The sequence below is a fragment of the Ochotona princeps genome, chromosome 22, assembly GCF_030435755.1.
Source record: "Ochotona princeps isolate mOchPri1 chromosome 22, mOchPri1.hap1, whole genome shotgun sequence".
Lineage (NCBI taxonomy): Eukaryota > Metazoa > Chordata > Mammalia > Lagomorpha > Ochotonidae > Ochotona > Ochotona princeps.
This window is the reverse complement of record NC_080853.1, coordinates 582912-604721: the sequence shown is the minus strand read 5'-3', so window position 1 is coordinate 604721 and position 21810 is coordinate 582912. Positions and strand designations below refer to the sequence as shown.

General features: G+C 64.5%; 1 protein-coding gene across 1 annotated transcript; it reads left to right on the top strand.

Moving 5' to 3' along the window:
* Positions 1 to 824: 824 nt before the first annotated feature.
* SLCO4A1 (solute carrier organic anion transporter family member 4A1) lies at positions 825 to 11643 on the top strand. The gene is made up of 12 exons (XM_058679603.1): positions 825 to 860; positions 4865 to 5691; positions 6357 to 6447; positions 7250 to 7371; positions 7522 to 7633; positions 8548 to 8702; positions 9199 to 9394; positions 9669 to 9834; positions 9916 to 10088; positions 10198 to 10262; positions 10481 to 10629; positions 11431 to 11643. The coding sequence occupies exons 2-12, from the start codon at positions 4917 to 4919 to the stop codon at positions 11575 to 11577; spliced, it is 2151 nt and encodes a 716-aa protein (XP_058535586.1). The 5' UTR covers positions 825 to 860; positions 4865 to 4916; the 3' UTR covers positions 11578 to 11643.
* Positions 11644 to 21810: the final 10167 nt, after the last annotated feature.

Here is a 21810-nt window from a genome sequence, read left to right as displayed (position 1 = left end):
TGTGACACACGCACCTGACTTGTGTTAACTTCTAGCAGATTCAGCCTGCACCCACTTGGGAGACCCAGAGGGAGTTTGTGGCTCACAGTGCTGGCCACTCCCACCACCGTGTGAGTGAATCTGTCTCCCCTGCGCCCTGTAATTCTGTCTTTCACATACAACAACCTTAAAAAAATAATCGTAAAAGGAAGCTGTGGAGAGATTGGTGGGCAGCTGCCGCATGGCAGGAGTGGGCAGCCTTGCGCCAGCCGGGCTCCACGGCAGAAGTTGTCCACGTGCCCATTTCAAAGAAGAGGAAGTAGAGGCTCCAGGGGCTAAGACCACACAGCAAAGAGCCCTGGGGCAGTCCAAGGTCATTCGGTGAGGGAAGGAGCTGGGCGGGGGCGCGTGCGCACACAGATACCCCGAAAGAGAGCAGGCAGCAGCGGCAGGGTGGGGGTGACTTCCCTCCATCCCCCCACAAGGTGGCTCGACCTACCAGGCGGCTCTACTGGGCTCCTGTCCCCGGTCCCGCGCTCCGCGTCCGCCTGGCACCTCAGCCACCCGCACCTACCTCTCCCACGGCCTCGGACCCCCAGCCCGAAGTCGCCTCCGTGCGTGGCCTCGGGACCGGGTCGCCTCGCTGTCCCAGGTCTCCACCCCCGGCCCGGCCCGGCCTCCCGTTCCGGGGTGCAGGCAGCCCCGCCCCGTCGCGCGCCGGCCCCGCGGTCACCTGAGCGCGCCTGGCCCGGACGCGCTGCCAGTGGCCGGAGCAGGTGAGGTGGGGAGCGGGGGCGGGCCCGCGCGGATGAATGGAGCGCGGGTGTGCGGCGCGCCCCGGGCAGAGCGGAGCGGAGCGCGGCGGCTGCTGGCTGGGGACGGTGAGCGGGCCGGGCGCGGGGCTCGGGGCGCGGGGCGCGGGGCCGGGACGCCGATCGCCGCGCACGTGCCCGGGGGCCCGGGCTGCTGTCAGGAGCGCAGGTGCCCGCTGACCCGGAGCGGGTCCGGCGGAGCGAGGCGGTGCCAGGCGGGGCAAGAGGCCTGGGCACCGGCAGTGCGAGGCGGAAGCCAAGGAAAGTGGCACGCTTTGCCCTTTCTCCACGCCACCTCGCCATGCCGGGACCCCGAGTCTCGAGGAGGCGGGCGGAGGGGTTAAGGGATGCAGCGAGCGGCGGGCGGGCAGGGGCTGGGCTAGCGGCGTAGGCCGGCGGGTGGGGACCCCAAACTGCAGGGTCTCAACGGGTCACCCACCTGCGGCAGATGCGGCCGCTGAGTCAGAGGGGAGCGTCACGCGCCCAGGTTTCCCACCGGACGCCGCGCTTTTCGCGCCGGCAGAGGTCCGGATGCCCTGGACAGGCGGGCGCGGGCGGAGCGGTCCCCACGGACTCGGCTCAGAGCTGGGGCTGGGAGGGCATGGGATGCTGGAGCCCCGGGTCTGAAGGGGAGAGCCGGGCTCCTGACCCCGTGGGTGCGGGTCGCCCCGCATTGTGTGCCCCCCTTGGCTGCGCACAGGGAGCCCGCAAGACGGCTCCGGGATTTCCTCCTCTGCAGGCGCCTGCTCGGGCGAGGCGGGTTCGGCGCAGCCTCGGAGGGGAGGAGGCACACGGGGCCACACTCCAGGCGCTCCAGGCGGGCTGCAGCGGCGCCAGCCTCCCTGGACCTCGGTCCCTCCCCGGGACCGCGGTACTTTTCCGCGCAGAGGAGCCAGCTCTCAGTGGGTTCCTCGAGGCTGAGCGTGGAGTCAGGTCACCTCTGCCTTTCCTGGGAGAGCCGGGAAGGGGTGCCTGGGCTTACCGCTGAAGGATTTACCCTAAATGACTGTGACAGCTAAACCTAATGCGGCCCCTTTAATCCCTTGGGGCAGCTCCCTCTTCCAGGTGGGTGAATCCAGGCCGAAGCAGCCAAGCTGTTGGCCCCAGGTCGCACGGGGCTGGGGGGAGGGCAGCGTGGCATGGAGAGGATCCTGGCCCAACACAGCCCAGAGGAGAGCTATGGAAGAACTTGCGTTCGGGGTTTGGAGGACACCTGTCCCACTCTCCCGCCAGGCCAGGCCAGCAGGCACTGCTGGGGACAGCCTTCCTGAGCTGCCACCGTGCGCTCATCGGTGGCTCACAGGGTGTGGCCGGTGGAGCAGGTGCTGGGTGGGTCCCAAACCCCTCCCTATCAGGTGGTGAGGTGGCCCGGCACAGATGGAGGCGGTTCCAGATTTGCCAGAGAAGCCGCCCTCCAACCCTGGGGACTGAGTGGAGTGGGGATCCTGGCCGCAGCTCGGTTCCGGGTCTGTGACAGCAGATGGCGAAGTGTCTGAATGCCAGGTGAAGCTGGAATCGGCACACGAGTTTGGCCCTGTGCTGGAAGCTTTGTGAAGGGCTGGGGACTGGGGCCAAACCAGCTCCCCATGGGCTGAAAGCCGATGGTGGGAGAAGGGCCAGTGCTAGGCTAGCAGACAGCAGTGGGAGCAGTGGGCACCTGTGGGGGGGCCACACCCGGGCACCCTGCTTTCCTGCAGCGTCCCTAGGACACAATCCCTGGAGCCTTGCAGCCACTTCTGCCCTGCGACCCACTGCTTGTGGGATCTGGTGTGGTCATGGGGGTGTGGGAGCTAACCAGGGAACCCTGCTGGTCAGGCTGCAGGTCTGTGCTCAAGTGTCACACTGCCAGGACCCATGGACACTGGAGCCCAGTATCCCCCCTCCCGGTCCTGCATGGGGTCTCTGGCCTAACCTCCACTTAACCGAGGCCCACAGTGTCCTGTGCTGAGCCATCTCCACAGTGTTGGGCCACGTGTCCCTGGAAGGGCACATGTGTTCTCCAACTTCTTATCTTTTGCAAAAGCCACTGCTGAGCAGCCCAGAACCGGCCCGGGCATGGGAGGCAGGGTGGGGCTGCCCCCTTTCCCTCTGGGAAGCATTACACTGGCTGAGCTCTGTCTTTCCCTGCGGCACCGTCTGTCGGGCCTGAGGATCAGCTGCCAGAGCACTGTGCCCTGTCTCCAGCCTGCATGGGGCCCACATTTTATCCCTGGGGTCTAGGCCCCAGCAGACCCCATGGGCCTGATATTTGGACGTAAGGTCTACGGGACCACCTGGTGGGGGCTGGGCCCTTGGCCAGCAGAGCCTGTCCCCCAGAACTCTGCAGCACCGCAGGTCCCCAAGATGGAGCATCACACAGCCCAGACTACGTAGGGGTGGGCACAGGTGCAAGCAGGAGCATCCAGGAAGCCCAGCAGGGACAGACCCTTCTGGGGCTCGTGCCCTGCTGTGGGCCCCTGCAGAGGCTGGCTCTTGGCTTTCTCACCTGTGCCTGGTCCCCAGGTATGCAAATTGGGCTACACCTGGCACCGTGGTGGCTGCCCCAGATCCCAGCCACCCCGCTTTATGAATATCTTTGCATTCCTCTTCTGCCTCACCAGGTGCGGCTAGTGGACAGGACAGCATGCACACTCAGGGGCTGAGCTGGGGGCTGGGCGGGAGCCCCCGCAGCCCAGGCTGTGGCTGCAGGCACGCAGGCAGCCTCGGCCTTGGCCCAGGCGCAGTGAGGCTCCTACTGTTTCCTGACTGCAGCCCAGAGACAGAAGCGACATGTGTGGCTCCACTCAGCTGCAGAGTTCCTCGTGGGAGACACAAGCCCAGCTGGAGCCCTCTGGCACAGACCTGGCACTGCCCACCCCACACTGGTTCCAAGCCTCCCTGGGCCTCCCTGAGGAATGGATCCCTGTCCAGGGGTGTAAAGTTCCCCTCTGGGAGCCCACGGCCAGGTTGCCTCCAATCTGCCACGGATGGCCTGTGCTGGCTTCTCAGCAGGCAGCTGCTGGCCCAGTGGCCACGGAGCTGGGCACTGGCCAGATACTGCAGGTGCAGGAGTCAACGTTGCCATTCTCACCTATGATCACCTCCTAACACTAGTGGGAACACCCACAAGCAAGTGCACACGTGTGTGCAGGCACGCACAGGTGTGTGGTGTCCACGTGTGTGCAGGCACGCACAGGTGTGTGGTGTCCACGTGTGTGCAGGCACGCACAGGTGTGTGGTGTCCACGTGTGTGCAGGCACGCACAGGTGTGTGGTGTCCACGTGTGTGCAGGCACGCATAGGTGTGTAGTGTTCACACGTGTACACCGCCTGCTGTCCCTGCTGAGATTCCTGGGCACAGGCCACCCTCCCCACAATGGCCTTGTCCTAGTCTGCAGGGCCCCGCGGGTGTGGGCAGAGCTTCTGGGCCACCGGGTGAGGGGACCTGCCTCCTGCAGGGGTAGGCCCAGGAGCCCTGCGCAGGACTGCTGTTCGAGGCTGCTGCTCAGCCCGACTCCTAGGGCCTTCGGGGATGGCTAAGGCAGCTCTGGCCGCTGGCTTCCCCCTGAGCCCCCGCACAGGGCTGGGGGCATTGAGGTGTCCTAGGGCCTCTCCCAGAGCAGGTGTCACTGACACACAGCAAGGGACGTCAGGAGTGAACCAATGCATGGAGTCTCTTATCCCTCTGCCTCTGTAACTGCATTTCAAATAAAATTGGATCTTTCAAAAAGGTTTTGCTGAAAAAGCTGCCTGGTATGGGTTTCGGGAAGAACCAGATTCCCTGTGGGCAGTAACATGGGGACCAAGTGTTAGAAAACGGTTAGGCTCCCCTCCCCGGCCCAGGCTGGCCAGAGCAGGTGGGCACATGGGTCAGGACCCAGCCCCGCTCACCACTTGGCCCTTGGCCCAGCGCTAGCCCAGGTGGGGGGCTGAGCTCCTGAGGCTGGGCCAGGCTGGCCTGTTGTCAGGTGGACACCCAGTAGGTGGGTCTGGCCAGGAGCAGGGAAGTGGACCCCTGGCAGGCAGGGCCCATGGACGACCCCGAAAGGTGGGAGTGTATGGGGCCCCACTCAGTAACAGAACTTCTCCTTCCAGAGTGAACGAAAACCCAGCAGGCCAAGTCCCTCGTCACCGCCAGGTTCCAGTGATGCCCTTGAATTCAGTGGGGGACACGCCCTTCGACCCAAGATCGCAGCTGCTCCTCCTGCGCTCAGGCACGGCCTCCGAGCTCGGACCCTCACTTGACCACTTGCCCACCAGTAGAGGGCCGAACCCGGGCCTGGGCCTGCACCGCAGCTCCCCACACGTGCCCACCAGCTGCCTCCTGGACTCCAGTGGCCAACACCTGTGCCAGGTGCCCGCCGAGCCGCAGGAGGTGGGGTGCGGCTGGCGGGCCTGTGCCCCCACCTGCCTGCAGGTGCTCCACACACCACAGGGCTTCCTGTTCTTCCTCTGTGTGGCGTCCTTCCTGCAGGGCGCGGCCGTCAATGGCCTGGTCAACACCGTCGTCACCTCCTTGGAGCGCCGATTCGACCTGCACAGCTACCAGAGCGGCCTCATCGCCAGCTCTTACGACATCGCCTCCTGCCTGTGTCTCACCTTCGTCAGCTACTTTGGGGGCCAGGGCCACAAGCCGCGCTGGCTGGGCTGGGGCGTGCTGGTCATGGGAACCGGCTCACTTGTGTTCGCGCTGCCCCACTTCACCGTCGGCCGTTACCAGGCGCAGGTGGCAGAGGGGGTCGGAGCCTGCCCCGCTGACCGGAGCACGGGGTGTGCTGACCATGCCTCTGGCCTGTCGAGCTACCGGCTGGTCTTCATGCTGGGCCAGTTCCTGCACGGCATGGGGGCCACGCCCCTCTACACACTGGGCGTCACCTACCTAGATGAGAATGTCAAGTCCAGCCACTCGCCCATCTACTTCGGTGAGTACGGGCCAGCACAGGCAGTGGCCCTGCCCCAGCCCAGGCACCACAGTGCCACCTCACGTCCAGGGTCTAGCCGCCTGTCCTGGTCTTTGGGGACAGAGCTAGGCAGCCTGCGGGGGACATCTGGGAGGACTACTTCTGCCATCCCCTGAGGCTGGCGTCACCAGGTGCGAGATCTCTGAGCCAGCTGCCTGGGCAGCATCCGTCCACACCCTCTGCCCCTCGCTCCGGCCCCGGGTGTGTGGGTGGTCCAGCAGGCCACTGCCTGGCCCCTGGACAGCTGCTTAGAAACTCATGGGTGTTGGGGACACGGGGCCTGTGCTTCCGTGGGGACGACCTAGCATCCTGGGTCACCAGAGCTTGCCACACAGGGACCAGGGGAGTCAGTCCATGGTCACTGCCAGAGACGGCAGCCCTGGCCTTCCTCCAGAGACTGTTCCTACCGGGGGCTGGGGAGGGTCTCTGCTCTCCGCCGAGGGAGGGGCTGGGGCACCTGCCCTTGTCTGGAGGGGGACGTCTCTTAGGACTTTGTGCTAGCGAAGTCGGGGTACCTCTCGGGAAGGTGGGGGCCCTGTGGGAAGACAGGGGGACGTCCCTTAGGTTCCATGCTGGCAGAGCGGGAGCCCTCTTGCAGGGGCCCAACACCTCTTCATGTCCCGCAGCCATCTTCTACACCATGGCCATCCTGGGGCCTGCTGCCGGCTACCTGATCGGAGGGGCGCTGCTGACCGTCCACACTGACCTGGGCTCCCGGTGAGTGCCCCTCCTGCTGAGGGCCCCAGGACTGGGCAGGGCCCAGTGTGGGCAGGTCCCGGGTGCCGTGGGCTGAGCCTGGGCAGGTGGTGAGATCTGCGAACTGGACACTGGCCTGCACGGGGCTGGAAGTGGTCAGCCCGGCCGTGTGCCCCGAGGGCCCTTTGTTCCTTTGACTGTGTCTTTTGTTTGCGTGACAGTTTGTTGAGATTTTAGCAGGAGAGGGAGGAAGAGAGGAAAGCTAGCCCACCCTCCCCTGCCCTCCCCTCTCCCCACCACCCCAGCAGGACCAGTCCTTTGTCAGCCCACAGCCCTGGGCTGGGGGCTTGGTTCCTTCCCCTCTGGGATCTGGGCCCCCACCGCACCCCTTCGCTGTACCCCACACTGCACCCTCCCATGACACCCTCAAGTGCACAAAGAGAGGGGTTCCTGGGGAGACCTGGACCTGGCCTTGGTGGGCCCCAGACTCCCCGCCTCCTCGCCCAGGGTGTACCCCTGCAGCCCTGTCTCTATCTCTTGCACTTAACCTTGACCCTGAAAGGGCAGTTTGGCAGCAGCTGTGTTGGTCATTCTTGGTGGTTCCCAGCAAGCTCCAGCCAAGCCCCAGGAGGCCCCCGGGGACACCCTCTGCCAGCCCACTGAGTTCTCACCTGAGTGGACCACCCTCCAGGCCCACCACACGCAGGGCATGACCAAGGTGCCCTGAGAGGATGGGTTCTGGACGGGCCTGGTCGCCTGCAGAGGTCGCCCTGGAGGAAGAGTCATTGGGCTGACTGCTGACCCAGAGCCACTGGCCCTGCAGGACGGAGCTGAGCACCTCGAGCCCCCGCTGGGTTGGCGCCTGGTGGGTCGGCTTCCTGGGCACGGGGGCCGCTGCCTTCCTCCTTGCCATGCCCATCCTCGCCTACCCCAGGCAGCTGCCAGGTGAGTCTTCCTGCAGGCACCGGGGCCTCACCTGCGGGACTGCCCCATCCCACGCCAGTTCCCAGCAAGCAGGACACCCTCCCCCACCGCTGGCCCAGTCTGACTCGGCAACCCCGGGCTCCACTCCCACCCGGCTCTGCGTCCCTCCAGGTTCCCGGCGCTATGTGGTCATGCAGGTGACAGAGACGCAGCAGCTGGGAGACAGCGGCCACAAGGCCACCAGCAACCAGGACTTCAGGAAGAGTCTCCGGGACCTGCCACTGTGAGGACCTGGGTCAGGGTCAGGGTCAGGCCCCTCCCACATGCCAGCCCCTCAACAGCAACAGAAGGGCTCCGGGCCAAGGTCGCCTGTGCCTGGGCACCTGGCATGGCCGCACTTGGTGCAGGAGCCTGGGCTGTTCGCTGGCCACGGGTGAGCCTCATCTGTACCAGTGAGTTTCCTTGGGCCTGTGCGCCTGGCCCTGAGAGAGCAGGGGACTGTCCAGTAACGGCACAGGACTGACCTGCAGCTCAGATGGCCTGGACGCGGCCACACTAACTAGGGCCAAAGGGGTGTCCAGGCTGAGCCTCATTGAGCCAAGGGTGCAGCAGGGTGCATGGGGTGGGGGCACCTCAGCCACAAGGTGGGGCACGAGGAGTGGGGTACGTGGGGTGGGGGTTGCCTCAGCCCCAGGGTGGGGCACACGAGGGATGCCTCCAGCCTCAGACCAGCCCCCCACTCAGGCAAATCCCTGGTCTGGCACATTGTACAGGACGACCTCAGGCTGGCGCCCTGCTGGTCTGTAAGCAGGAGCCTGGATCCCGTGGGCCACACACTCTACACCCCAGGACCTGCTAGGTTCAGCCTGCCTTGGGCTGACACGGCAGGTATGGCGGTCTCAGCACCCATGGAGCCAGCCTCGGTTTGCCGGCCCCACCTGGGCGCCGAGGCTGTGAGGCCTCTGGCCCAGGCCCCACAAGCGACAAACACTGGGAGTTGTCACGGTCCGTTCTGCTGGGAGCCTGCTGGTGTCTGCTGCAGGTGGAAGCAGCTGTGGGCCACTCTCGGAGGAGTGGCTTCTGGCCAGAGGGGGTGCCCGCCCACGCATCGGGCACAGGCGCGGCTGCCGCAGCCCCCCTGACCCTGGAGACACATGGGGCCACCCCAGCCTGAGTCGGTCTCTCCGGCCCATGCAGCTCTGTCTGGCTTCTGCTGAAGAACCCGGCCTTCCTCCTGCTGTGCCTGGCAGGGGCCACGGAGGCCACGCTCGTCGCTGGGATGTCCACGTTCGGCCCCAAGTTCTTTGAGGCACAGTTTAGCCTCAGCGCCTCGGAAGCCGCCACCTTGTTCGGTGAGAGTCGGTCGGGATCGCCGGTCCCCCTCTTCCTCCTCCACTGCTCTCGGGTTCCCCCCTCTGCTTTTTGTTCTTGGGAGTTCATGGGGTCCCCCTCTGCTTTCTCTGTTGTTCTTGGACTAGGAGAAACCCAGACAGACCCTGGCCAGTCACGGGCCCTGGGGAGGACCCGTTGACGCCCCACGTGGCAGAAAAGGGTGGCCCTAGCTGTCCCCCTCTGCAGCTGCTGCCCAAGCTTGTGGGCTGGCAGAAGGTAGCCCTTGAGCCCCCCAGGGTCTGGAGGGTCTGGGGACCCTCTCACACCCCCTCGCCCCAGCATCTGGGGCACTGCCATTGACACGCCTGGTGGCCATCCTCCCCTCTCCCAGGCCCTTGCTGCCCAGCTGGCCCCATGGCTAACCTTGCCTGCACAGAGCTCTTGCCTTGTGCACCACGGTGACCTCAGGCAGGCAGGGTTGAGCCCACCATGCCTCTCTCCCCCTCTCTTCCCCAGGGTTCCTGGTGGTGCCGGCGGGCGGCGGCGGCACGTTCCTGGGCGGCTTCCTCCTCAACAGGTTCAAACTGCGCGGTCCCAGCGTGGTCAGGCTGTGCCTGCTTTGTACCCTCACCAGCCTGCTGGCCACCCTGGTCTTCCTCACACACTGCCCCAACGCGCCCGTGGCAGGGGTGACGGCCGCCTATGACGGGAGGTGAGGGCCAGGGGGGCTGGCCCAGGAAGCCGGGGCTCCCCGCTCTGCTGCTCTCTGTCTTCCAAGACGGCAGTGTGCCAGGCGGGCGTACCCCGTGTGGAGTGCGCTGCCCGATGCCTCTGGTGAGGGGGAACAGGTGCACGCATCGCCCACTGGTGGAGCGGGAACATGGTACCCACATGAACTGGACATTTGGGCAGGAGAGGAGGAGCCTGGCCCAGAGCTGGGCTAGGGGTCTCCACTCCTTGACTCCCCCATCCCATCCTCCCCACAGCCCCCTGCCCGAAGGCCACCAGAACCTGACCGCTGCCTGCCATGCTGCCTGCGGCTGCCGGCCCGAGCACTACAGCCCGGTGTGTGGCGCCAATGGCCTCACCTATTATTCCCCGTGCCACGCGGGCTGCCCTGCGGCCACCGAGGAGGACCCTGCCGGCCAGAGGGTGAGGGGGCCTGCCTGCAGCCCGGGGCAGGGGGCCCCACAGCCCATTCTGGCTGTAACTGGGCTGTCGTTGGGCCCCCAGGTGCACCGAGGCTGCAGCTGTGTGCCTCGGAACTTGTCCTATGGCCCTGGCCAGGCCACGGCGGGGAGGTGCCCCTTAGCCTGCCACAACCGGCCGCTGCTCCTGGCTTTCACATTCCTTCTCATTTTCCTTACCCTCCTCGGCAGCATCCCGGCGCTCACGGCCACTCTGCGGTAAGCCAGGCCGGACAGAGCCTGTGACCTCTGACCTCCGGCCCCCGGGGGGTGTGGTGTGTCGCAGAGCCAGCCCGCGGGGGAGCTGACGCTGCGGCTTCTGTGGCAGGTGCGTCGGGGAGCAGCAGAGGTCCTTTGCGCTGGGAATCCAGTGGCTCGTGGTCAGGACGCTAGGTACTGTGGGGCACCGAGCCTGTCTGGAGCACCCACCACCCCCGCAGGGGCCCGCGGACAGGAGGAGTCATCCCCTGGCTGTCCACCAGAGGGACCCCTTGCCATGCATTTGACCAAGAGCTCAGCGAACGGGGCGTCTGCGAGTCCCCACCCGGGGGCCCGGGGGGCGTCCTGGACGCAGGTGCGGCCAGCAGCCCTGAGAACGCCTCTCTCCACAGGGAGTATCCCAGGGCCCATCGCCTTTGGCTGGGTGATTGACAAGGCCTGCCTGCTCTGGCAGGACCAGTGTGGCCAGCCGGGTTCCTGCTTCGTGTACCAGAATGGGGCCATGAGCCGCTACATGCTGGGCGTGGGGCTCACGTACAAGGTGGGCAGGCCTGGAGGCGGCGGGGCCTGCCTGAGGGGGCAGACAGGGCTGGGGGCAGGACTGGGTCCAGTCTCCTGGTTTGCCCACAGTCGGGGTCTGTGGGGCTCGGCCACGGCCTCTCCACCACCAGCCCAGCATCTCACAGTCCTTGGTGCCTCCGTGTTGGCCCCCTCCTGCCATGACTGCCCGGGCTCTCCCCATCGGAGGACGGAGCACAGCACACCCCCACTCCGCCCCGTCGAGCCCGAGATTGCCCTAGGTTCCTTACTTCCTTACTGTGTGTGCCAGATGCTCAGATCCCGTGGCCCGGGCCAGCCCAGGGCCGGGAGATAGGAAGCCAGTGCAGGTCTCCAGCCGTTTACGGGCACCGCAGGGTGAGACCCAGGCCCTCTGCCATGGGGCATCCAATGTGGCCCCCACCTACAGGGTCCAGGCCACCCTGGGGACTCATGTCTTCACCCTGGGGCCCTCTGTGGGACCGCAAAGCTGGCCACTCCGTGTCACCATCTCTGGTTTCTCTGGCACCGACCTGCCACCCGTGGGCCCCCAACTCTCCCAAATCTAGATGCCAGGTGCCATGGGGTCAGTCCCTTCCAGGGCCTGAGGACACTTAGATCCCATCCTGTGCCCCCAAACAGCAAGTGGCCTCACCCCAACACCCCTGCGCAGCCATCAGCCCCCGCTTGCTGGGCCCTCGCAGGACACACCGTGTTCCTGGACCTAGCTGCTATGCAGCCTCAGGGGACCTGTGGGCCGGGCAGGCCTGGCCTCTGGGCCCAGCAGCTCTGCCTCCCTCGCCAGGTGCTGGGCCTCATCTTCTTTGCTGGCGCCTCTTACCTGTATAAGCCCCCGCCGGCGGGGTCTCCGGATGGCCTGGAGGCCTCTCTACCCAGCCAGTCCTCGGCCTCCGACAGCCCTGCGGACCCTAACCCCCGGGGAGACGTCTGACCTGCCCCCGCCCAGTGGTGCTGCACAGACGCTGGCCAAGTGGGCCACAACACCCAGGATCCATGGGAGAGCCAACATGGAATACCATTGATAGAGCCACGAGCCACAGCACCTGGAAAGCAGTGAGGGACGATGCGGACAGCACCAGCACCAAAGCCTGGAGGAGCCCCAGGCATCGAGGAGCAGTGGAACCCCTCGGCTGCTGGGCGCTACAGTCACTTCCTGTCCTGGCCCTGGGTGTTGGCGATGCCCCCCGGACCTGGTCGGCGCTGGATCAGCAGGGTGTGTATGGAGGCCACACAGACGCATGGCCGTGTGTGGACATAGTAAAAGCCCATGGTCTGTATCACATGCTTTGTGTCCGCGAGTCTGTCTCCCAACTACACTGCACTGTCCATAGGCACACACCGGCTCAGTCCATGGGCCGGGGGGAAGGGAGAGCTGGGCACGCCCACCGGTGCTGCAGATGGCGCCTGATAGAACCACATGTGTGGCTAGAAACACGTCCACATTGATGTCCCTGCAGCGCTGTCCCCAGGGCAGGCTCGGCAAGGAGAACCAGTCCAGGACTCGCGCCCAGCTGGGGCCAGGGTCCTCCCAGGTACCCAGCAGGACGTCCAGCAGCGCACCTGCCGGACGCTGGCCCGTGGGAGCCGAGCAGGTGAACACAGACATTTCCTCAGAGCACAGGCGCACACCGACGCAGGAGTGTGTGAGGAGTAACGCCCTGGCGTGGGCAGGGTCAGCGTGGGCATTCTTTTGGCACTGCCCCATGACTGGTGGACGCCAGGCCTGCCCGCCCTGGTGGGATGAGCTGAGGAGGCAGGAGGGGATTCCCCTCTCCAAGAGAACTGGCCCCTCTCCCCCAGCCCCATTGGGCACCCCATTGGGCACCTCTGGGATGTAATGTCACCCCATTGGGCACCTCTAGGATGCGTCACAGGCCCCTCCACTGGCTGCCCTCCTCTAGCCCTGTCTGTTCCCGGGGGTCCTTCCAGCGGCAACCACTGCCCAGCTTGGGACAAGTGGACACTGGAGGCCTTCACAGAGCTTGCTGCACCTAACCCGAGCCTCTCCCAAGAAGTGCAGCCCAGACAACTCTCTAAACAGCAACATTTATTGAGGAGGCAGGTGAACAGACCAAGTGGCTGGGTCAGCTCCCCGTTCTGTTAGCTGTGCTGACCACCGAGGAAAGAAAATACCGGCCGACTACAAACAGGCCTTTATTATGCGAAGAGAAGTCTGTTCCCGGGCCTTTCCATGTGCGTGCGGCAGAGGAACAAACAGGAGAGGACCCCGAGCGGGAAGGACAGCTGGGTGGCCGGAACAAAGGTTTTATACCTTCCGACACGGTGCTAGCGTCAGTCCTGCTGGGCCCTGATAGGACAGGGAATGTTGGCCTTGGTCCGGCACTGGCCCGCACGTGGCCTTGGCTGCCTTCGGGGCGTGCCGGATCCCTGGCTGAGGTCACTGTGGTGTCCACCCACTCCCTGCAACTGCAGGAAGCAACACTTTCCTTCGGAGAGTGACCCCAAGGTGAGAGAAGGGTTTGTATAGAAAGAGTGACTTATACAGCCACGGGAACCAAGTGAGGTGGGCAGCTACAGGAGGCCGCCCGGGGACAACGGATGGGTAAATGACACAATATTGATTCCTGGACTGAGGGTGCTGGCGTGCTAGCCTAGTGGTCTGGCCCCAAAAGCAGGAAACTGGCGAAGCATTCTGTACAGAAGCATAAAGAGGTTAGCAAGCTTATGCAGGCCTGAGCCAACGTGACTCCATTTGGTGAGCGGATTTCACAAGCTGTGTACCTGCTCCCACCACAACCCCGCCCCTCACCACCCCGGGAACCGCAGGTCAAGGGGCTCCCATCACGTCCCCCGCTGCTGGGACAGGGTCAGCCAGAGCGCACAGATGGTCTTCTTCCTGTCTGGGGGTCCTGGGCGCTTGTTGGCTGCACCTCGCCAGAGACAGTTCCTTCTGCAGCCACCAGGGAGCGGGCGAGTCCGCCAAGGCACCCTTCAGGACATCAACCCTGCCTCATCGTGTAACACACACACAGCCCCAGCCCTCCACCCAGCAGGTGCTCCTGGGGGCTGGGAGGTGGCTCAGGACCCTGCTAGGGCCTCCTCTGTCATTCTCTGGCCCTGCCGGGGGTGCTGTGGCCTGCAGGTGGCTCAGCTGTGCTCCACATGGGGTGCACGGGGCTTGGTGGGAGCCCAAGGTCCTGCCGGCCCTGTCCCTGCTGCACAGCTCATCCGTGAGCCTGCAAGTGCCCCAGATCCCACCAGGAGCAAGAGGCAGACACCTCTCTTTGTCCTAAATGAAGAATTAAAGGGGAGATTATTGCAAGCAGGGGCGCCTAGCAGGCTGGGGGGCCAGACCTCCAGCACGTCCCGTGAGGGCAGGCAAGCACGTATTCAGAGCGGGCCCCAGGCCGGGAGGGGGGCAGGCAGGAAGTGGAGTGTGCAGGGCCCTACAGGAGAGGCCTCCCTGCCCTAGGGATTCAATCCATGGGGCCTCCCCAAAGCCCCGACAGGCCTGTCTGTGTGAGGCTCTGAGGACAGTCTCTGCTGCCCAGGCACTCCACATGGGCCTCCCTGGGCACTGAGGGCTTCCCTGGGCACCGAGGGCCTCCCTGGGCACCGAGGGCCTCCCAGTGAGACCAGAGGCCCAGTATTCAGGGCAGCCTCCGTCTCCCTTCCCTGGCACCCAGGGCCTCGCTTCACAGGGTGCCAGTAGGGTGTCCGAGGTGGTTCTCACGTATTCCATCAACCCTACCCAGAGCCTGGCATTGTCGGCCAGGCCATGCCACCACCGTCCCCTGCCCACAGCTGCCTGCCCCAGCGCTCATTTCTACAGCACTTTAGGAGTCCTGTGGACGAACCAAAGTGGTTAGTGCCAGGTCGTCCACTTCTCCCATCATGAGGTCAGTGTGGGGATGGCAGTATGGACACACAGAGCCAGGAAGCGTCACAGCACCCAGGGGTCCCTCAGCTCCTCCCCACGGCGGCTTTGTTTTGCTCTGTTCTGGGGAGGAAGCGCGGGGCAAAGTGGGCCGTGAGGCAGCCTGTCCACACAAACCATCTCCCTTAATTGGATTCCCTGTGGCCGTGATGGATGTGCGTTCTCCGTGTGCTGACGGGGAGCTGCCAGAGCGAGGCAGGGAGGCAGGCTGATGTTGGGGTGAGAGGGTAAGTGTTCCAACGGGACGGGGGGAGGAGGCTCCTGCAGCCCCACCCCTCACAGTGCACCTGCAGGGCTCCAACATCTCTCCCCAGCCCTCCTACCCCCGACGGAGCTCCAAGTTAGAGTGGCAGAGAGGGATCCCTCCAGGGCTCAGGGATCTCCGGGGCAGCAGGGCCGGAGCTGTGATGGGGAATAGCCCCAACAGGCGTCCCAGCTTCAGAGGAGCCCCTCGCCCCGCCTGTCTGCTGGACAGGTGGCCAAGAGTCCCTTCTGTGCCTGCTGGGGGCTGTCACTTGATACAGCCTGTGGCTTTGGGAGGCAGGCAGCCACGCTGCCGAGCCCCTCTCCCAGGGAAAGGCTACATTCTTGCTCTCTCTCTCTCTCTCTATATATATATATATATCTGTCTCTCTCACTCTCTCCTCCTTCACTCTTTCTCTGTGTGTCTCTCTCTGCCCCCCCAACTCTGTTTCTCTCCTAATTTCTTTTCAAACTCCCAGGGACAGAGGGGCACAAGGGGCTGTAAGCAGCAACTGTCCCATGGTCTGAGACAGTAACCACCTGTCCTGAGAGCAGCTGGCTGGCCAGGGAGAGAAAAGAGGCAGGGCGGGCAGCACGTAGGGCAGGCAGGTACCCCCGGGCAGGAGCGGGTCAGGCAAAGCTCCGGCTCCACTTTCTAACTGGAGCCAGCCCTGGCCCTGCCCACAGGACAGCCAAGCCCAAGACGATGACCAATGACTGAATGCCCGTGTTGGTCAACATCCAGCTCAGGGCAAGAGGGGCTGTGCCAGCAAGTGCACTGCTTGCCCAGGGCCTGAGTGGTACTTCCTGCTGAGGGCGGGGGAGAGCCCGGCTCCCACACGGCAGCTCCACTGGAGACCCTGGCACAGTTCCCACCCTTTGTGACTGTCAATATTACCACGGAAGCAACAGCCATACGGGCATGTGACAAGAGCCACAGTGAAACCCTGCACCTCAGCCGCTCCCCAGCCCCATGCGTGGCCCCACTGACGGCCAGGATCCCTGGCTGAGTCTGGAGAACAAGCCTGGGCCCAGTGCGGTGGCCTAGCAGCTAAAGTCCTCACCTTGCACGCGCCAGGATCCCATATGGGCCCCGGTTCTAATCCCAGCAGCCTCGGCCCAAAGCCTTGAGACCCCGCACCCACGTGGGAGACCCGGAAGAGGCTCCTGGCTCCTGGCTTTGGATGCAGCCGCTTCAGGAGTGAATCATGGGACGGAGGATCTTCCTCTCTGTCTCTCCTTCTCTCAGTGTATCTGACTTTGCAATAAAAATAAATCTTAAAAAAAAAAAAAAAAAGAATGAGCCTGTTCCAGCCCAGGATGGAGCCGAGCTCGGGGGAGGGGTGCACCCGGCCGATGTTCTAGAACACACGGAAGAGACACGAGAGCCCCAGAATTATGTTTTCTGAAAATTTGTTTTCCTAAGCGAATAGGCTATGTGGGCAGATCCGGTCATTAGCTGTAACAGGAAGAGACTAACGACTCCCCACGCCCGTCAGCAGAGCCAGTCCCCACTGCCAGGGTGGAGCCTCTGGAGGGACCTGACTGGGGCTCACTGCTCCTGCTCGCTCCCAACTGGGAGCCCCCTGTCTGCCTCCTCCCAGGTCTCCCACCCAGTGGAAGGTGACACACACGTAAGTGCCACTGAGCCCAGCCACCATGCTGCGCCCTGGCACCATGCACTGGGGGAGCTGGCCTACTGGTGTGTCCGGGTCACCAGCACAGAGGTCACTGCCATGGCTGGACGCTGGCTGGTAGAAGCAGGGCACAGAGGCATGTCAGCCTGCTCAGGGAGGGAGTGGGAGGAGAATGGTAGCTGGCAAAGCCCCCCGGAGCCCGCCTTGGGCCAGCCTTGGCCACAGCCGTGTGTCCACCTACTGTCAGCCCATGTCTCGGACGATGAGGGGGAGGCTGGGACCCAGCACTGGCAAGAGTGCCACTCAGGCAGCTTTTTCCTGTTGAGCGTTCGTGTCGGTCCAATTAACATGTTCTGGAAGGAAAAACACCCACACCCAGGGTGTACGTCTCCTCAGCCTGGTACCTGGGTCTCAAGTCCCAGCTGGACCAACAGGACGGGAACTGAGAGTGGCTGAGCCCAGGCAGCAGCCCTGAGCCGCCTGGGTGTGAGCAGGCAGAGGTGCAGGCGTGGCCCCGGGTGTGAGCAGGCCAGCGCGGGCCCCAGGTGTGAGCAGGCCCCGGGTGTGAGTAGGCCAGCGCGGGCCCCGGGTGTGAGCAGGCAGAGGTACAGGCATGGCCCCTGGTGTGAGTAGGCCAGGGTGGGCACTGGGTGAGAGCAGGCCCCAGGTGTGAGCAGGCAGAGGTGCAGGCGTGGCCCCTGGTGTGAGTAGGCCAGGGTGGGCCCTGGGTGAGAGCAGGCCCCAGGTGTGAGCAGGCAGAGGTGCAGGCGTGGCCCCTGGTGTGAGTAGGCCAGGGTGGGCCCTGGGTGAGAGCAGGCCCCAGGTGTGAGCAGGCAGAGGTGCAGGCGTGGCCCCTGGTGTGAGCAGGCCAGCACGGGTCCCAGGTGTGAGCAGCCCCCAGGTGTGAGCAGACCCCGGGTGTTAGCAGGCCAGCATGGCCCCTGGTGTGAGCAGGCAGAGGTGTAGGCGTGGCCCCAGGTGTGAACAGGCCCCGGGTGTGAACAGGCCATTGTGGCCCCGGGTGTGAACAGGCAGAGGTGCAGCCCCGGGTGTGAATAGGCCAGCGCGGCCTTCTTTATTCAGGTGAAACATGGAAGGATTCGCCCCTCGAGGTGCCATATGTTGTTTGTGTTGTCTTTTCTGGGAGCAAGTCCCAAGGAGAAAACGCCTCTTCCTGGGGGTCTGGGAGAAGGCAGACAGTGCAGGGTGGAGGGAGGTGGCCGCGGTGACAGCCGGGGACCCGGTCGGTCTCTCACTGGCTGTGGGTGTGCAGGAGGGGTTTGTGGAGCCCCAGACGATAAGCCAAGTGCGGCTCATGGGCATGGCAGGGCTCCTCACAGCAAAGTCGGTGCCCGTCGTAGCACAGCGGAGGGCTCAGCTTGGACCTCCCTGACCATGAAGTGAACGTCCACTCTGTGAGGCAGAAGGGCAGGTGTCCAGGCGCTCAGAGCCAAAGTGAAATGTGAGTTCATGGCCAAGGCCACCAGGGCTGTGGATCAGCCAGTCAGGACACCGCCTGCAGCACTGACATCCCGTGAGGCCACCGGTTCTAAACCCAGCAGCTCCATTTCCCGTCCAGCTCCCTGCTTGTGGCCTGGGAAAGCAGCAGAGGACGGCTCAGTGCTTGGGATCCTGCACCCGTGTGGAACTCCTGGAAGGAGTTCCTGGCTCCTGGCTTCAGATCGGTCAGCTCTGGCCTTTGCCCCCTTTTGGGAGTGGTGTGGTAGATGGAAGATTTCTCTGTCTCTCCCTCTCTCTGTAACTATTTCAAATAAATAAATGACTTTTTCAAACGTATCACCGCAGTTTTAGAGGCAGAGACGTTGTTGTCATGGAGACCGTGGCCCTCCAGGCACTAGCCGTGGGGGCGTGGCTGCGTGTACAGCTCACAGCTGAGGCAGGCGCGCACCACACCGCCACGCTCAGCAAGGGACGTGGTTTCAGCTTTCTCTGAGTTCTCATTGTGCTGGCCTGGCCTCACCCCCACACGGGGTCCCCTGGAACTCCCCCTCCCCTGTGGGTGCGCCCACTGCAGCCTGGCCCCTCCCTCAACATCCCTGCCCCCAGCTCCGACCTACTCAAGGGCACTTGCTGTGGCCGTTGCCTCTGCTCCGTCCTTGGCTCTTGGAAGGCCCAGCCCTGCCTATCCCCGGTTCTGGCTGTGTCCAGCAACGCTGGAGGCAGAGGGCTGGGCCAGCGGGTCTGGGCAGTAGCCAGAGCCTGGGAAACTTGAACTGAGGCCTTCAGCTGCCTCCCCATGCCCCAGCCCCTTCCCTACCTGCCTCCAGGTATGAAACCTGGATCTGCTGCCCCACCCCAGTCTCCCCCCACCATTGGTCTCACCCCCCGGGGGCAGCACCGGCCTCACCCTCACCAGTCGGCCTACTCCTCCACACAGCCGCCCCCCCACCCTACAGCATCCTCCCTATGACTGGCCCTTGGAGCCTCAAGGTGGAACCCCCAGGAGGGTGGCAGTGCCAAGCACGCAGTGCACGCAGTGCTGGGTGCCCCCACAGACCCTGGTTCTGGCAGGTGCTTTCAGTTGGGCGCTCAGCTCTATTGGCAAAGGTGACACACAGGTCGCCCTGTCCCAGCCTGCCCGATCCACCAGAAAGGCCCGAGTTCCCTGGCGGGGGCAGTCAGTATGGCCCAGCAGTCACAGGGAAACCTGCTGAACAGGAGGGGGGCTGGACGCTAGTGAGGGACACCCAGGGCTCACCTCACCCCAGCACCTCTTGGGGCCTCAGCGGACCCTAGCTTCTGGGAGCCCACAAGCACGTTGTGCGCTCACCCACACAGATGTGTGACAGACAGTGCTGAACAGGCTGGGGGTGGGCAGCACGGGTGGGGGGTCATAGACCCTGCAGAAAGAGCCCCCGGGATCCAGGTTGGGTGCAGAGCTGCGGGACCCCTGCAGCGAGCCTCTGTGAAGCCGACAGCCAGGCCGGAGGGAGCCCCGCACAGCCCTTGGCAAAGTGCTCCTGGTCCAAGCTTTGGGCAGTCACGGACCCTGCCCTGGACATTCCAGGCCAGAGGGGCCTGGAGGAGGCATGGAGTCCCAGTGCGAGCCTGCGGGAGGGTGGCCAGACACTCTGGACACTTCATCCACGGTGTGGGGTGTCCTATGGCTAGAAGAACAGCCTGGGGGGGGCAGCAGGAGGGGGAATAAAGAAAGTAAACCCAGAGTCCCTGGGCAGAGGTGGGGTCTGTAGCGAGCCGAGTTCTCCCGCCCCAGCACTGCCCCTCAGGCCCAGCTGCCCCTGGGCACTGGGACCAGTAAACCCCAGTTCCCAGGTCTCCAGGCTTTCAAATCCTGCACCCTCCACCCCACTCCCCACTCTCAGTAGCTGCCCCCTCCTCACCCTGGCTAGGGCAGGAGAAGCGGCTGGACCCCTCACTCCAGATCACACGCCCCTGCGCGGCAGGGTGGAGTACACGCACACGGAGGCTTGGCTGCCCACTCACTGCCCGGGGCCAGAGTCAAGGGCCCACGGAGTTGGGACTCAAGGCCAGCCCTCCCCAAGCCCCAGATGCGGCTCCCAGTTCTGGATGCTGGCACATGGCCAGTGGGAGCCGTGCCCAACAGGCCCCGCCGACAGCCCGCGACGCCAGGTGTCAGCTTGGCACCACCCGCCTTCCCGGCGCATGTGGCACTCTATTTTTAACCACCCCCTCGGAGCGTCATCCATCCCGGAGCAGGCGCCGTTCCAGGCAGCTCAGATCCACAACCGGCCCGGGGATCCCCGCCAGGGCGCCCTGCCTGTGGCCGGCAGCCAGCCAGCCCCTGCCCACCACCAGCCTAACCATCACCTAGTCGGGGGTCCCCAAGTGTCAGGCAGGCAGTCCTGGACGCAATAGTGGGGTCCTGGGGAACCTCATCAGCGTTCAGTGTCTAGTGAACAGAGCGGGCTTAGCGCTGCAGGTTAAGCCTCCTCCAGGGACTCCTGTACCCCCTTGGCGTGCTAGTCTGTGTGCTAAGGCAGCAGTGCAGCCTCAGTGCGTGGGCCCCACACCCGCGGGGAGCTCCAAAGGCAGTTTCAGGCTGCTGGCTTCAGGTTGTCTCGGCTGCAGCTGCAGGCACTGGGGGGTGACCCAGCAGATGAGACCACCCCCCTCACCTTTTATATAAACACGAACACTTGGTGAGTAGCTCTCCCACACGGGGAGCCTGGGCACTCAGTAGAGGGGGCACAGTCCCTGCTGGTGCAACCTCGTGGGGTGGGGGTGTCTTCGCCGCGTGTTCCCCCCACGTGCCAGGTACCACCTGTGTCAGGGGAGCAGGGCAGCTTCAAGGCTGGCTCTGGACACAGGGAGAGCGAGGGGATGGCAGAAGGGCTCCACACGCCCTGAGCCCGCAGCCCTCTTGGACCTCGAGCTGAGAAACGCAGAGGCCCCGGCCAGTGCCCAAAGGACTGCTGCCTGCCCTCCGCTGGTACCGGGACGCTGCGGTCGCCCCGCCCCCGCCACACCTGAGTAGGCTTCAGGGTGAGGCCAGTAGCCTGGCCCCTGTGACAGCTCGCGGACGGGCATAGCTGAGTGTCCAGCAGCCTCTTCTCTGAGGGCTCCAGCAGCTGGACCCCTCCTTCTCCCCACAGAGAAGGTTCTGGCCTCAGCAAGCCGGGCTGTGGGGTCACTGGGGGGCTCCCAGGAAGGTGACATTTTCCTAGCAGGCTTCTAGCAAACGCCTCATCACAATATTTGGTCTTTTCTGATCTCACGCCTCGGTCCGGGCCGGCTTAGAGACCTCGGCGCGGAAGCCCGGCTTAGCAGAAAGGTCAGGGGCTTGCAGACCAAACAGCACGCCAGAGCCGGCGGCCGCTGCTTCTGGCTGTAGCTGGCCGTCGTCTTCCTCTGTGGGCAGAGCTGCAGCCGACGGCGCCAGCCATGCTGGCTGTGGACATTGCGACACCTATCACCCAGAAACTTGGGCCTCCCGTCAGCGGTGACTCCTGGGAGCAGTTATGGTTTGTCCTGACCAGGCTCTGAGGTCAACTGGGCTGTCTCTGCGGTGCTCTCCCTGTCCCCAAGGCAGTGCCTAGTCCATCCCTCTGTGCCCGGACCCCCAGGAGCAGCCCTGGCTAAGAAGAGCACCTGCCCCCTGCCATCCCGTGACAGCCAACACAGGCACCCTGGCACTTCCAGCACTCGCCCAGGCTGCAGGCGGTGGGCCTGGACCCCACCCGCCTGCAGCCTCTGCCAGGGCTTCCGCAAAAGGGCCGTCTGTTTTTCCTCGGAAGGCTGAATTTTTGGGCCTTTATTTCTGTGTGCAGACTCCCTGATGAGTTCGGGTCACGGTTGGAGAGCAAGCCCAAGAAAGGCTGAGAACAGAATAACAAAAGCCGGGCCCAGTAGGGCGCCCAACTGCTCCCCAGAGGCCTAAGCCTGG